Source organism: Lepus europaeus, chromosome 1 (assembly GCF_033115175.1).
Source record: "Lepus europaeus isolate LE1 chromosome 1, mLepTim1.pri, whole genome shotgun sequence".
In the NCBI taxonomy this organism is placed as follows: domain Eukaryota; kingdom Metazoa; phylum Chordata; class Mammalia; order Lagomorpha; family Leporidae; genus Lepus; species Lepus europaeus.
In genome coordinates, this window is record NC_084827.1 from 182199853 (window position 1) to 182215747 (window position 15895).

Sequence of the window (15895 nt, forward strand, 5' to 3'; positions counted from 1 at the left end):
GCGTGTTCCTGGGTCAGAGGGGCAGGTGCCCGGCTGTGGGGGGTCTGAGCCACGTCAGAGGGGCAGGTGCCAGCTTTGGGGGGGTGTGTTCCTGGGTCAGAGATGCAGGTGCCCGGCTGTGGGGGTGCGTGTTCCTGGGTCAGAGATGCAGGTGCCCGGCTATGGGGGGGTGTGTTCCTGGGTCAGAGATGCAGGTGCCCGGCTATGGGGGGTCTGAGCCTGGGTCAGAGGGGCAGGTGCCCGGCTGTGGGGGGTCTGAGCCACGTCAGAGGGGCAGGTGCCAGCTTTGGGGGGGTGTGTTCCTGGGTCAGAGATGCAGGTGCCCGGCTGTGGGGGTGCGTGTTCCTGGGTCAGAGATGCAGGTGCCCGGCTATGGGGGGGTGTGTTCCTGGGTCAGAGATGCAGGTGCCCGGCTGTGGGGGGTGCGTGTTCCTGGGTCAGAGATGCAGGTGCCCGGCTGTGGGGGGTCTGAGCCTGGGTCAGAGGGGCATGTGCCCGGCTGTGGGGGGGTGTGTTCCTGGGTCAGAGATGCAGGTGCCCGGCTGTAGGGGGGGTGTTCCTGGGTCAGAGATGCAGGTGCCCGGCTATGGGGGTGTGTGTTCCTGGGTCAGAGATGCAGGTGCCCCGGCTGTGGGGGGTGCGTGTTCCTGGGTCAGAGATGCAGGTGCCCGGCTGTGGGGGGTCTGAGCCTGGGTCAGAGGGGCAGGTGCCCGGCTGTGGGGGGGTGTGTTCCTGGGTCAGAGATGCAGGTGCCCGGCTGTAGGGGGTGTGTGTTCCTGGGTCAGAGATGCAGGTGCCCGGCTGTGGGGGTGTGTGTTCCTGGGTCAGAGATGCAGGTGCCCGGCTATGGGGGGGGGTGTTCCTGGGTCAGAGATGCAGGTGCCCGGCTGTGGGGGGTCTGAGCCTGGGTCAGAGGGGCAGGTGCCCGGCTGTGGGGGGTGCGTGTTCCTGGGTCAGAGATGCAGGTGCCCGGCTGTAGGGGGGGTGTTCCTGGGTCAGAGATGCAGGTGCCCGGCTGTGGGGGGTGCGTGTTCCTGGGTCAGAGATGCAGGTGCCCGGCTATGGGGGGGTGTGTTCCTGGGTCAGAGATGCAGGTGCCCGGCTGTAGGGGGTGTGTGTTCCTGGGTCAGAGATGCAGGTGCCCGGCTATGGGGGTGTGTGTTCCTGGGTCAGAGATGCAGGTGCCCGGCTATGGGGGGGGGGGTGTTCCTGGGTCAGAGATGCAGGTGCCCGGCTGTGGGGGTGTCCGCGCCTGGGCTCTGGCCCCTGTGCGGCACGCTCGCCTCCCAGCTGTGTCCAGCACAGCTCACCATGGCTTGCAGCGTCTCTGGGGAGGACGCGGCACATGGAGGTCACCTTGGGACACTAACCGTGAAGCAGAGGACGCCAGGGCCACCGGTGGCTCCGGGTCCCAGGGCCCACCCTGCGGGCCCAGCGCGGAGAGAGAGCACAGCGGAGCCGAGAGCCGGGAGGGCCATGAACAAGTCTTTATTCAACCTTGAGCGACAGCTGCATGATGTGGTTCTGTATCTCTATGTGTGGCAAGGTGGCAGCAGCGACCCACACAGCACAGCCTGGACGAGAAACCAAACAGAACCTGGCCGTGCTGAGGGCGCGCGCCCCCGGGGAAGTCGGACAAGCAGAAGAGGACGACTCGGTCACAAAGCGCGACTCCGCCTTCTCCCAGCCCGCAGTGCGCGCGTGGGCGGAGAAGTCCAACCCGCTCCTGTATTTACATGTATCACGTAGGTATCACGCGTGTCTCATGTATGTTCGCCCTCCTCCTCAACTGCAAATTGGCGGCTCCGCTGTGGAGCACGCACACCAAGAAAAAAAAAAAAAAAGAAGAAACGAAACCGAACGCGCGCGGCCGCCGGCTCCCGCCTCGGGTGGGGAGGGCGCCGGGCTGGGCCGAGCCCGCGGGAGGAGGGAGAGGAGGAGACGCACGGACGACACAAACACAGCTCCCGCTCGCCGGCAGGCGGCTGGCCGCGGGCTGGCGCCGTCTCCCCAAACACTGCTTCCACGTAAATACAATAAAACTCGATCATTGGTCGGTCACAAGTGCTAGGTAAGTGGTGTCTGAAACGACAAGTGCTGGAGTCCTTTTTGTTCTTACAATAAAAAGTACAATTTCTTAAGAATAAGTTCAGTAAGATGCAAACTGCCCCCCACCCCACCCTCCTCTCCTTCAAGGTTTTGACAGAAAAAAAATCCCCGTCTTCCGTGTCGGCAGGTGTCGCCAGAGGGGGGAAGGCCTCTCCGTGTCCCCCGAGCCGCGGGGGCGGCTGCGATCCGTGCGCGCTGAAGCCAGGCCGGCCGTCGCTCATGCAGGCTCGGGAGGCGGCTTAGAAAAAGAGACTGGTACAGCTTGCTCTCTGTATTGTACAGGTGCCACCGCCCGAGAGTCCAGGGAGGAACCGTGGGGTGGGCGCGGGCAGGAATGTTCCGACGGGGAGGAGAGAGCGGTGCCCGCCCGCCGCGGGCCCGGGCCCCGGCCGCCTTCCTCTGCACAACAGAGCTGTGAGAGGAGGAGAGAAAAACCCGGACACTTCAACAAAGTGGCCCTGTCCACTGGAGCCACGCGACGCAGGCGTGGCCACCTGCTGGTGGGGCGCGGGCACGGGGGGAAGCCATGCGTGCCCGCTGCAACCGCGGGCTCCCCGCAGAGGGGCGTAAAGTGCTCATGCGCCGGCGTCCGGCAGGTGCCCCCCCAAGGCCTTGCAAAGGAAGAGGCAGGCGGGGACAGGGGGCCGAGAACCCGAGAGGGAGCAGGCTGCACGCCCTCCCCGGCCCTGCGCCGTCCGCCTGGGCACCGCGTGGGGAAGCCCACGTGTGACTGCAAAGGAAAGAAAAAGGCTACACGGTAATGCTCTCGGCAACCTGGGGACTGGAGTGAGCCGGCCGGGGGCTGCCCGTGGGACAGCCCGCGAGCCCTCCGGACAGAGCCTGCCCACCACCCCGCGGCCCTTATCATCTGTTAAAAAAAACAAAAACAAAACCAATGAGATGATGTGTGCCTCCCCCACGAGGCGCGGGGGCAGCGCGGGGCTGCTGGCCGGGCACAAAGGGAGCACCGGCGCCTCCGGGGCTCCCGGGCAGAGCGGCCAGCGGGGAGGGGCGCGGCAGGCAGCCCCCAAGACCGTCCGGCCATGCTCTCGGCCGGGGCTCGGCGCTGACCCCGCAGGCCGGCGCCCGCTCCAAAGCCGGCTGTGAACGGAACAAACCCAGCAACCCGGCCGGCGCGCGCCCTCCCGCCAGTCTAACTTGAGACACTTTGGAATGACATCAGTGGCTTCAAGTGCTGGGAAAGAGGTGACGGTCAGTTACTGGCTGTCCCCGTGGGCGCCAGAGCCCGGGGCCCGGGCCCGGCCCCACGTGTCATGCGCGTGCTGCAAAGGTCTTTGGAGACCTGGGGTTGGGCTTGCACGGGGGTTAGAGGGGAGTTTCATTAATGCTGACCGCGCACAGGGCCCCGAGCTCACGCGGCGGTCGGACACGGCCCGCGGCTCCCGCACAGCGCCGGGCCTGTCGGGGTCGTGCCCGCGCTCGCTGGTGCGGCCGCCTGCTGCCTCGGCGTCCACAGAAACACACGATAAACGACCTCGCAAAGTCGAGAAACAGAAATAGGCGTAGAAAACGGAAAGAAAAAGGTGTAGACGTCGTCGCTGTTGGGGACTGCCAGATGGTAGGAGAACGGAGAACCCACAGAGCAAGGCTGATTAGGATCTTTGTTTCTGAAAAATTCATAGAAAAATCAACAGCAAATTTATATTCTTTGCTATAAAAACTCATTAAGTACATATGTGCACGGAGGCTGGGAGGGACGGGGTTTCCTTAGAAAATAATTAAAATCAAAGGACAAACTCGTGGGCCCGCCGTGTGGTGGCAGCTGTGCGGCGGCCCCGGGGGCCGGCCTGGAGCTGAGCCTGCTGCGAGAGCACCGTGACAGCTGATGCACGCGCCCTGCGCTCCCCGGGGCCTTCCAACCTGCATTTAATTTTTTTATATATATATATATACTTTTTCTATAAATGCATTATAAATATTTTATCAAGATTTCATAAGAATCAAGTTTCTTAGCTTGGAATACATTGGAATATATATTATACATATATATATTTATTTATACCTAAAATGTAAGCAATACTTCATGCTACTTGCTTTTCATAAAAAGCACTCCGGCCCAACACTGCGAGTGTGCCTAGGACGTGCTCAGGTCGGGGCGCGCCCGCGGCAAGAACACTTCGGATTCCTGTCGACGCGCTGGGCTGCGGCCCCCAGCGGCGCTGCCGCGTGCTGGACGACCTCCATTCCTCTCAAACAGCAATCAAGGCGAGCCGGGGCCGCCGGGGCTGCCGGGGCCGCCGGGGGAGGCGGCTGGCGCCTGCTCGCCGCGTGTCCGGCCAGCACTGCCGGGCTGCCCCGGCCACAGGAAAGTGTCCCACCGATTCCCGCTGCTCAGTTTATCTTAAGGCATTGTTCCTCAGAGAAAACCCAGCCACAAATTCCATCCGGGCAATAAAAAAAAGGCACAAACTCGCATCTCCAACGGCTTGGAGAAACCGAAGCCGACGCCCCGGGCTCGCACTGTGGTTCTGTCCGGTTTTGTCTTCAAAGGTTCGAGTGCTCTGCCCCCGCCGCAGACCGCCGAGGGCCACGGGGGCGGCCAGAGCCGTAGAAAACTTCCTCTTAAAAAAAAAAAGAGCTACAAGATGAGCTGAGTGGTTTACACGGAGACTGTGGAATTGTGGGTCCTAACCGAACTTGAAGCACCAGTTTTGATCAAGTCTGTTTTGCATTTTAGATCTTTGATTTTCGTTTTCTGTTCCTTGCGTCGACTGAACCCGGCAACCCTGCCACGAGTCGCCGCAGGCCTCTGGCGGCTTCCCTCCTGGGAGCCGGCGGTGTGCCTGGCCTCCGCGTGTCCGTGTGTCTGCTCGCTGCCGTGTCTGTCCCGTGCTCCGCGGGACGCTGCCAGGCCCGCGTGTGGGCGGCAGAAGGGCTCCCGCTGCGGCCACGCGCCTGCGCCCCCAGCACTCGAGGGGGTACCGCGGCAGACGCGGGTGAGCGGGAAAGTTTCTTGGCTGAGCTTCAAGACAGAGACAAACAAACAAGGAAACAGCGGCTTCCAGAGCGCTACAGGGGCGGCTCCTCCTCCATGGGCTCCTCCTCGGGTCTGCGTGGAGGGGGGCAGAGGGGAGAGAACCACAGGGCCGTCATGCAGGGCCTGGCCCGGCCCTGCCCCGGCCCCCTGCTCAGGACGGAACCTCTCCCGGGTCCGCCAGGGCCCGCGGCACAGCCCGGGCAGCAGCTCACCTCTTCTCGGCTGGCTTCACGCCCACGGACAGCGAGGCCATGGCCGTGACCGTCTCCGCCTCCTCGTTCTCGCACTTCTGCGCCTCCATCAGGGAGTGCCCGGCCGTGGAGGACAGGCGCTGCAGGCAGCGCCAGTACTTGCCTGAGGGCGGGGAAGGCGCACTCAGGACCAGGCGGGAGCTGTCGCAGGGCCTGGGGGCTCGCGAGTCAAAAGCACCTCTCTCTGAAGTGAGGCCAGGGAGCGGCAGGCCAGCCCACTCGTCTGGGCAAAACTTCCAGGTAGCCAGGGGCATCGAGCCTGCCTGGGACCACCCAGCCCCCCCTCCACACCTACAGGTCCCCGCAAGTACAGTGACTGACAGACCCTGGGGTCTGTGCCCGGGGCTGGGAGCGGCTCTGGGCCAGGAACCCAGCCCCCGCACAGGCGCACCGGGAGCCGACGTCTGGCTTTACCCACCTCACGGAGGGCCTTGCCCACTCGGGTCTCCGAGACCCAGAGATAAACAGGGCTCCGCGGTGTGGACACGTGTGAGACAGGCGAGCTAGCAGGGGTCCCCCCAGGGCCTGTCCCCCCAGGGCAGCGGTAGGAGGTTGCTCTGCAGCCCCCCACTCGGGCCCCCCGCCGTGGGCTGCCCGGCACTGCTCGGGCCCAGCTCTCTGGCCTGTGCAGTGGGGTAACGTGCCGTCACAGCAGGCTGGGCCCGACCACTCACTGTGGATGTCCATGACCTTCTCCATGGAGCGGACGGCGTTCGCGTTGGGTCTCTGCTGGACGACCTGCTCGGGCAGAGGGTCGAGCTGGAAGAGAGAGGGACACACAGTGGCTACCCAGCCAACGTGGCCGTCGCAGCACGGGGCCGACCCTGCCCCTGCCCGTTCGTGGAGTGCGCCTGCCTCAGAAAGGCTCACGTGGCCGTGGGAATCTATTAGCTCACTTCCTCCCGGCCTTGGCCGTGGGCTTCCAGCACTCCTGCCGGCAGGTGGAGGGAGGACAGGGCCCGGGCGCGAGCTGTGCCTGCTCTCCGCCCCAGGGCCACGCCAGGGGAGGCGGTTCGTGTGCTTTAGGACATCGTGTTTCTCTCCACCCGCTCTGCTCCCGCGTCTCCCACAGGCCACTAGCAGCTGTTCCCCCGTCTGCCCTCCTGGGCCCGTCCCCAGCCCAGGACCCATGGTGGTGGTGCCGGGGGAGTTCCCAGAGGCCCGAGTCTTCACATCAACGCACGGCACATGCAGAGGCGCTGGGCTCCTATGCCAGCATCCAGGAAGAGGTGGCCATGCCAGGGCTAGGGCTGGGCCGGTCAGGACACACTCGGTATACCCAGGACTAAGTGGAACAGGGTCCCAGGACCAAAGCTGGAATACACTCATCGGCAGAACACACACACACCCCCTGTTGGCACAAAATGACAGGCAGAGGCGAGTCCACAGGGACGCCTGTGAATGACCCAAGAGCCAACCAGGGGAAGGTAAGACTCCTCCACGGAGAACCCGATCACTTGTGCACCACCCCTGCCCCTGCCCCGTCCCTGGTGTGCCTCGGCTTGGAGCTGGGCTCTGAGCCGTGCACGGTGACCGGGGCTCAAGGAGGTGGCCAGCACAGAGGAAGCCGCCCAGGAGGGCACTGGCGCGAGGGCTCCGTATACCCTAAAACCTCCCGGAGATCAAAAGTTAACTTAAACGAGCCGGTTTAGATCCTCCAAGACTGTAGTCACCGAAACCGTCAGTTACAACTTAAAACATGCTTACTGTACTTCAAAACACACAGGAAAACATTCATGTGTGAGGAACAGCCAGAGAGTGCGGTACCTGACCTGGAAGACTTGGGGGAGGCGGGGAGGTGGGAGGAGAGAGAGAGGGGGACACACACACACATACACACACACACAGACAGAATAGCAATGCAAGTGCAGCAGCAGCAAGCTGGGCACGCGATGAGACCAGACAGAACACCGTGTGGAGGGTGCACCCGAGGCAGTGGCCCAGAGCAAGCCCAGAGCGTGGGCTGTGGGGGGTCTGTGCGGCTGCCCGCAGGTCCTCAGGGAACAGAGGGAAGGGACCAGGGCAGCCGGACAGGGGGCTCCGGCCCTGGGGCCTGCAGTCTGGGGGAGGAGCAAGGCCCAGCAGGCAGAACAGGAACGGAAATCCATGCCTAGGCAGGCCAGGGAGAAAGGCAGGATGGCGACACCAGGCGGAAGACTTCAGGGGCCGAGGGAAGCCGACAGGCACGCGGGCACGTCGCAGGCTCTGCGGCAGCAGCGACACAGAGGAGGGGCCTGGTGCCGTCGGTGCGTCCAGAGAAGCGTCTGCGCTGTCTGGAGCTGGCACTGCAACCAGCATCCTGGCTGCTCTGCTTCCAGTCCCAGCGCCCAGCGCATGCGCCTGGGGAAGCAGAGGAGGTGGCACAAATCCTTGGGCCCCTGCCACCCACATGGGATGCCTGGATGGAATTCTGGGCACCTGGCTTCGGCCTGAACCAGTCCTGGCCATTTGGGGAGATTGATCTCTCACAGTCTCTCTCTTTCTGTATTTCAAAAAAATAAACAGGGGCCGGCGCTGTGGCACAGCAGGTGAAGCTGCCGTCTGCAACACCAGCATCCCATATGGGTGCCAACTCGGGTCCCGGCTGCTCCACTCCGATCCAGCTCTCTGCTGATGGCCTGGGAAAGCAGCGGAGGATGCCCCAAGTGCTTGGCCCCTGGCACCCATGTGGGAGACCTAGAGGAAGCTCCTGGCTTCAGCCAGGCCCAGTTCTGACTGCCCTGGTCATTTGGGGAATGAACCAGAGGATGGGACATCTCATTCTCTCTCTGTAACTCTGATATTCAAATAAATAAATAAATAAATAAATAACCACAAAGGAAATGGGCTGAGTAATGGTAAATGTGGACTTGGGGCCGTGTGGCTTGCAGGGAGCAAGTCGCAGCCAGCCTCATGCCCTTTGCAGAAGCAGCGTCTGCGGCCCGAAGGGGCTGATGGTCAAGGACAAGACCCTGGGTCCAAAATAGGAGGACGCAGTGCTGGAAGACGTGGCACACGGGGTGCAAGGCAAGCAGCACGTACACGCGAGCAGGGCTCCTCTGCCATGACGAGATGCACACAGGCAGACGTGGGTAAAGCTGCCTCCACGGGGGAGCTTCCCACTCATCTTAGACCCAGCAGCCAAGCAGACAAAACTGGCGAAGAAACAAAAACGTGCAACTAACCAGCATGGGTAATGGACACAAACCAAGTCCTGCAGAGCTGGAGGACACACGTGATGTCAAACACGTGTGCAGTGCCGTGTGGACTGACCACAGCAGCCACCACACACATTCCACTGAACACAAGCTCCAGCCAGGCCTCTTCTGACCACAGTGCATTGGGTTAGAGACTGGTAACAGAGAGAACCCCTACGTCTGGAAATTTAAAAGCATGGTGATTCCGGAGGCAAGGAGGAAGTCACGGTGGACACGAGGCCCTGCTCGGACCACAAATCACGGCACGCATGTGAGGAGCTGCGTGGGGCCTCCCACACACACTCGGAAAACGGTACTGGGGGGGGGGTGAGGAAGTTAGCAAGGGAGCAGAGGAAGGAGACACAGAGAAGGAGCAGACACAGACATATTCTGAGAGGGAAAGGGCTGAACGTGGGTCTGTCCTGGCGTGCTGGCAAAGGACGAGGTGCGAGATGGCGCGGGCAGCCGTGGGGGCCCCACAGCAGGAAAGGCCGCAGAAAGGCCAGGACCTTGAAGGCTTGCTGGCCATGGATGAACTTCCCATAAAATGTAACTCCAAAATCAACTCAAGGAGGCCACTGAGTGGGCCTACAGCCATCAAAGACACGGTCGAAGTCCCGCCCCATGGCCACGGGGCACAGACGGCTGGGAGTGGACACAGCCATCAAAGACACAGTCGAAGTCCCGCCCCACGGCCACGGGGCACAGACGGCTGGGAGTGGACACAGCCATCAAAGACATGGTCGAAGTCCCGCCCCACGGCCACGGGGCACAGATGGCTGGGAGTGGACACAGCCATCAAAGACATGGTCGAAGTCCCGCCCCACGGCCACGGGGCACAGATGGCTGGGAGTGGACACAGCCATCAAAGACACGGTCGAAGTCCCGCCCCACGGCCACGGGGCACAGATGGCTGGGAGTGGACACAGCCATCAAAGACACGGTCGAAGTCCCGCCCCACGGCCACGGGGCACAGACGGCTGGGAGTGGACACAGCCATCAAAGACACGGTCGAAGTCCCGCCCCACGGCCACGGGGCACAGATGGCTGGGAGTGGACACAGCCATCAAAGACACAGTCGAAGTCCCACCCCACGGCCACGGGGCACAGACGGCTGGGAGTGGACACAGCCATCAAAGACACGGTCGAAGTCCCGCCCCACGGCCACGGGGCACAGACGGCTGGGAGTGGACACAGCCATCAAAGACACGGTCGAAGTCCCGCCCCACGGCCACGGGGCACAGACGGCTGGGAGTGGACACAGCCATCAAAGACACGGTCGAAGTCCCGCCCCACGGCCACGGGGCACAGACGGCTGGGAGTGGACACAGCCATCAAAGACACGGTCGAAGTCCCGCCCCATGGCCACGGGGCACAGACGGCTGGGAGTGGACACTGCACGCAGAACAGCTGTGGAGGGCTGAGTTGACAGCCCCCAGCAAACCACGTGGACGCTGTGCTGCAGAGGTGAGCAGCTGTGTCCCTGGGCCTCACTTCCTCTCTCACAGCTGCCTTGAGGCGTCCGGGGACAGCGGAGCCCCAGTGGACCAGGCTCCATGTCATCAGGTATCATTACTCAGCTCGGCTGTGCCTGGGTCCCACGTGGCTGCCACTTTTAAGGGAACAAGACTCTAAAATAAAAGTCACACAAACTCGCCGTCACTCTGGAGCACAGCGAGGCTCGGTGCATGACAGGGAGCCCTGGGGGAATCTTCCCGAGCAAACTCCTGGTCCTCTCTGGCTGCCTGTGGCCCAGCTTCCCAGCGGGACCTGCACATGTGGGTGGCCCTCCCCTCACAAGCCGAGCACCTCTGAGAGCCCCTCCCCTGCACTGGCTGCCTGCCAGGCCCCCGGCACACGCTGGGCACAGGTGTCCGTGGAGCACTCAGCAAGGCGGGGTCAAGACTGCGCTGTGCGGGCGCCTGGCACCCTGTGTGCTCGTCTGCTCTGTGAGGAAGCCACAGGACACTGTGGCAAGGAACGTGCGAAATCTGGGGGGGTCCTCAAGTCCTCTTCCAGGACATTTCTGTCAGCTCCCACGACAGCTCACGCGACACCCCGAGTTGGCAGTGGTCGAATGTGGGCGCTGGCGATGACATGGCTGAACGGCCCGCCCCCGGTGTGTCCTGGCGAGGCTGGGGACAGGGACAGCACACATGGTGGCCTCCTCTGCCTCCACCAGCTTCCCTGAAGGACGACAGCTAAGAACTGCGCTGGGGGAGGGGAGAGGAGGGCAGGTGAGGCTGGCCCTGCCGTGGGGATGCTGAGAGCCTGGAGCTGGGGGTTGGGGGGTGCAGGCTGCCCCGAGATCAGGGGAGGGCCTTGTGCTCAGGATGGGCCAGCAGAGTGGGGGGACACCAGTCGGGAGTTGTGGCAGACATGGAGACTGGCATGGGCTCTGGCTCCTGGGGAATCCTAAGGCCACCCAGGGTGAACAAGGGGCATGCCCTCACCTCAGACCAAGTTGTCCAGGCTGGGCACAGGGGCGTGGGAGATTTCCACGGGGGCGCTGGGTGGGCAGGGAAGGGCACGTGGTGCGCAGGCTCAGCAGGGGTCCCACTGGCCCTCTCCAGCCCCGTCCCTAGGCTGAGAACCCCTGCAGAAGCAGCCCGTGGTGGGTGCACAGCCACTGCTGGCGGCTTGCCAGACTCGATCCTCCCAGACCCCAGCCCCTCCTGCAGCTCAGGCCTTGTCCGCCCTTAGCAGGTGCCTTCTGTTCCCACCTGCCAGCACTGCACTGGCTTCATGGTCTCGCCCTGGCCCCAGTCTGCTCCCGAGTGCCACCGGCTGCGGCCACAGCCACCCGCTGGAGCCTGTCCTTCTCACTAGACCTGCTGGCTGCTCCCCACGGACCTGTCCCATCCTCATCTCCCTGGTGAGACCATGGACCCACGCCAGGGCGTCCCTCCCTCCCTCCCTGTCTCCTGCCCAGGAATAACCTCTCTGGCTGCTCAGCCCGTGGCTCTGCTGTGGGGCTACGGTCACAGCGGCTCTCGTTCCCTCCCCATGCTCAGGGCGTCCCTGGGCCTGACGTGTGCCCAGCGCCCAGCACCTGTCCAGCCAGCTCACGGGCCCCCGCTCCACAAGATGGCGCTCCGTGCGCAGTCCACTGAGAGGCTGCAGGAGCGTCTTGTGTGGCTTGGAGAACCAGGAGGGCCTGACGGCCCACGGCTTCGGACACGTCCCTGGGGCCCAGCTGGCCACAAATGAACGCAGAGGCTGGTGTGGTGGTGCAGTGGGTTAAGCCGACATCCTACGTGGGCGCCAGTTCAAGTCCCGACTGCTCCACTTCTGACTCAGCAGCTGGCTAAGGTGCCTGAGAGAGCAGCACAAGGTAGGCCAGAGACCTGCGCCCCTGCCGCCCGCGCGGGGACCCTGACCTGCGCCCCTGCCGCCCGCGCGGGGGACCCTGACCTGCGCCCCTGCCGCCCGCGCGGGGGACCCTGACCTCTGCCCCTGCCGCCCGCGCGGGGGACCCTGACCTCTGCCCCTGCCGCCCGCGCGGGGGACCCCGACCTGCGCCCCTGCCGCCCGCGCGGGGGACCCTGACCTGCGCCCCTGCCGCCCGCGCGGGGACCCTGACCTGCGCCCCTGCCGCCCGCGCGGGGGACCCGGATGGAGTGCTGGACTCCGGGTTTGGCCTGGCCCACCCTGGCCCTTGTGGCCATCTGGGGAGAGAACAAACAGATGGAAGGCATCTCTGCCTTTCAATAAATAAATAAATCTGAAAAAAATAAAAGATGAACATAAACCAGCCCCCAAAGATTCAGAATCATTATTTCTTTTTAAAATTATTGTTCCTTTCTTAAAGGACTGTGACTCTGTCTACAGCAGAGGGAGTTATGCCTCTGTGCCCTGGCGCCCGGGTTCAACCCCACAGCCGCCGGCAGCCTCGCCAGCCCAGGCAGGGTGACCTCCAGCTGCTTGTCTGCCGGTCCGGGACACGGGCGCATCAGTCCCCGCGGGGCGGGGCTGCCCTGCGGCTCATCTCATCGTCTGCTAAGCAGTGCAGGGGCCCAGCTGCGCCTGCGCAGGGTGGCGTGGCCGCGCCTTCCCCTGGTGTTTTAGGTGTGGCAGACCAGTGGGCGGCCTGCTCCCAGTCGGTGCGTTGCTGACCTGCAGGAGCCACGCATGCCCGAGGACACCAGGGGGCTCGTTCTGAACACAGAAGCCCCAGGAAGGGGTCTGCCGAGTCGGCAACCTCCTAAGGTGAGCAGGCCACAGGGCCCCGGGGCCGTCCGCCCGGCCAAGCGCAGGTGACCAGATGGACAGGAGCAGGCACACGCCACATGCAGCTGTGCACACGGTCGCTGTCGGTGAGGTGAACATGACTGTGTGAGTGTGAATGTGTGTGCATGTGTGTGACGTGTGAGTGTGCGTGTGCGACGTACGAGGGCGTGGGCCCGTGAGCTGGCAGTGGTGTGGCGGTGTAAGAGGGAGAGACGGAGCCTACATCTCCCGCCGGCCCGCGGGAGCTTTCCCCAAACCCTCGGCACACAGCAAGCGAAGCCTCCTCAACGCTACACTTCACCTCGTCTCACACGGAACGCCACGGGCCCCAGCAGTCACCCAGACACAAGCCTGCTTTGGGGGGGCCACGACACAGAACTCCAGCTCCCCACTGCCAGGCCCGGCGCCCGCCTGCCCCCACCTGCCCCCGCGCCCACCTTCCCCCGCGCCCGCCTGCCCCCGCGCCCGCCTGCCCCTGCGCCCACCTGCCCCCGCCTGCCCCGTGCCCGCCTGCCCCTGCGCCCGCCTGCCCCATGCCCGCCTGCCCCCGCCTGTCCCATGCCCTCCGTCTACCCCGCGCCCGCCTGCCCCCCTGCCCGCCTGCCCCGTGCCCGCCTGCCCCCGCCTGTCCCATGCCCTCCGTCTACCCCGCGACTCCAGCAGGACACTCGCCTCTCTCTGTCCTCACCGGCAGCTGCAGACAATCAAATGGCTGCTGGGAGCAGTGCGGGCCCCGGGGGTGCACACACTGAAGACAAAACACCTGCCCTGGCGGGCGCCCAGGCTCCCTGTCCCCCGCACCCCATAACTCAGACACCACGGGCACAGCTGGCCCCGGTGTGGGCGCCTCATCAAAGGCCCTGCCCGACATCTGTGCATCAGAGCGCGGTCTGAAGGGCCTTGATCACCCGGGGCTTCCTGCTGCCTGGTGGTTTACGGGGAAGACTTTCTCATCAGACAGCGTGAGGCGGCCTGAGCTCAGCTCCCGCAGCCCTGAGAATTGGGCCCTGGGCCGCTGGGTGGCGGGGGAGGACGGCTCTGTGCAGCCGGCAGGTGGAGGGGCGTGGGCTTCAGCCCGCAGCACCATCAAGGGCGCCCCGACCTCCACCTACAGGGATCTGCGAGACGGACAGGAGACAAGCCGCTGCTGGAGCCCACTGCCTGCGTGGGACACGGCCAGGAGGCCCGGGCAGGGCTCAGCCGGCACAGCTCATGGTTCCCGATGGCGCCCCGCGGACACGCCTGTGCACGGGGCAGGGCTGCCTGCTGGGGCCTCAGAAGCCCTGGCAGGAGCCGACTCAGGCCAAGGGGCACAGTGCCCCTCACCCTGTGTGCACCCCCTGACGAGGGACCCAGGGAGGACAGCTGTGCTGTCCCTGCTCTGAGGCCACTCTGAGGACGGGGCTGGGTGAGCAGTCCAGAAGAGCCAGCCCCCCCAGGCCCTCCCTCCCCCACGCAGGACTCCACAGATGCAGGCCACCCCCTCATGCAGGACCCTGCGCACATGCAGGCCCTCACATACATGCAGGACTCCCCCTAACAGGCCCCCACATACACGCAGGACCCCACACGCAGGACCCCCCCAACAGGACCCCACACGCAGGCCCCCACAGGCCCCCACATACATGCAGGACTTCCCCCAACAGGACTCCACATACACGCAGGATCCCCCCAACAGGACCCCACACATGCAGGACCCCACACGGACTCGCCCCAACAGGACCCCCCCAACAGGACCCCACACATGCAGGACCCTGCACACACGCAGGCCTCCCACAGGACCCACATACACGCAGGACCCCCCCAACAGGACCCCACACGCAGGCCCCCACAGGCCCCCACATACACGCAGGATCCCCCCAACAGGACCCCACACATGCAGGACCCCACACGGACTCTCCCCAACAGGACCCCCCCAACAGGACCCCACACACACGCAGGCCTCCCACAGGACCCACATACATGCAGGATCCCCCTAACAGGACCCCACACACATGCAGGACCCTGCACACACGCAGGCCTCCCACAGGACCCACATACATGCAGGATCCCCCTAACAGGACCCCACACACATGCAGGACCCTGCACACACGCAGGCCTCCCACAGGACCCACATACACGCAGGACCCCACACTCAGGACCCCACCAACAGGACCCCACATGCAGTCCCCCACAGGCCCCCACATACATGCAGGACTTCCCCCAACAGGACTCCACATACACGCAGGATCCCCCCAACAGGACCCCACACATGCAGGACCCCACACGGACTCACCCCAACAGGACCCCACACATGCAGGACCCTGCACACACGCAGGCCTCCCACAGGACCCACATACACGCAGGATCCCCCCAACAGGACCCCACACACATGCAGGACCCCCACATGACCCCCCCACAAGCCCTCCAGGACTCCACACACATGCAGGCCCCCCACATGACCCCCAGGCCCCATGCACAGGCGGGAGACTGTGCCCCCACAGAGGGGTGGGCTGGGCTTTGCAGGGGTGTGGAGGAGGGTCTTTCACAGGGAACAGAGGTCTGTCTCGGGGGCTGTCTGCCTTTAGGGTGCACGGGGACTCTTTCCCGAAGGGCCAGCGGCAGCAGGCCGGGGCGGAGCACTGGCTGGGAGGTGCCGGGCGGAAGGCTCTCGCCTGCCCCTGCGGCTGCGCCCTCACCCCACTCACTGGTCCTTGGTGCAGGCCCCAGGCGGGGGCTTCACTGTCCGCCTGAGGGAGCAGCAGGGGCAGTGGGTTCCTCCGCCGGCTGCTGGAGCACAGCAGGATGTCCCAGAACCACGGAGTGAGGCAGACAGGGCAACAGGAAACCCACTCCCACCCCCAGCGACCCGCTTGGCTCCAGGGGGGCTGTGGGCCCCACCCTTCACAGCCCCATTCACACCATCCCCGCAGGGCGGGCCTGTGTGGGGCGGGGCTTGGCACAGAGCATCAGCGTTGGTTGTCACCCCTGCCACCCACTGCACAACCAGGCCAGAGGCCTGCAGACAGGAGAGCTGGGGTGGCACCTGTGAGGTCACCGTCATAGGACTGAGCGGCTGAGGGCCTGGGGGCCAAGTCCCCAACCTGAGTGCCCCCGCCAGGCAGGACTGCTGTTGGCTGCCGCGACTTGGG

At 64.4% G+C, this 15895-nt stretch overlaps 1 protein-coding gene across 6 annotated transcripts in view; it reads right to left on the minus strand.

Annotated features, from left to right (window-relative positions):
• Nucleotides 1–1544: 1544 nt before the first annotated feature.
• HDAC4 (histone deacetylase 4) overlaps nucleotides 1545–15895 on the minus strand; it is a 326302-nt gene continuing 311951 nt past the window's right edge. For all 6 annotated transcript variants that reach the window (XM_062193964.1, XM_062193956.1, XM_062193947.1 and 3 more), the window contains 3 exons: nucleotides 6033–6117; nucleotides 5320–5461; nucleotides 1545–5179 (listed from right to left, as the gene is read on the minus strand). In XM_062193964.1, the coding sequence (XP_062049948.1) occupies nucleotides 5140–5179; nucleotides 5320–5461; nucleotides 6033–6117 (267 nt within the window). In that variant the 3' untranslated portion in view covers nucleotides 1545–5139. The remainder of the gene's footprint in view (nucleotides 5180–5319; nucleotides 5462–6032; nucleotides 6118–15895) is intronic.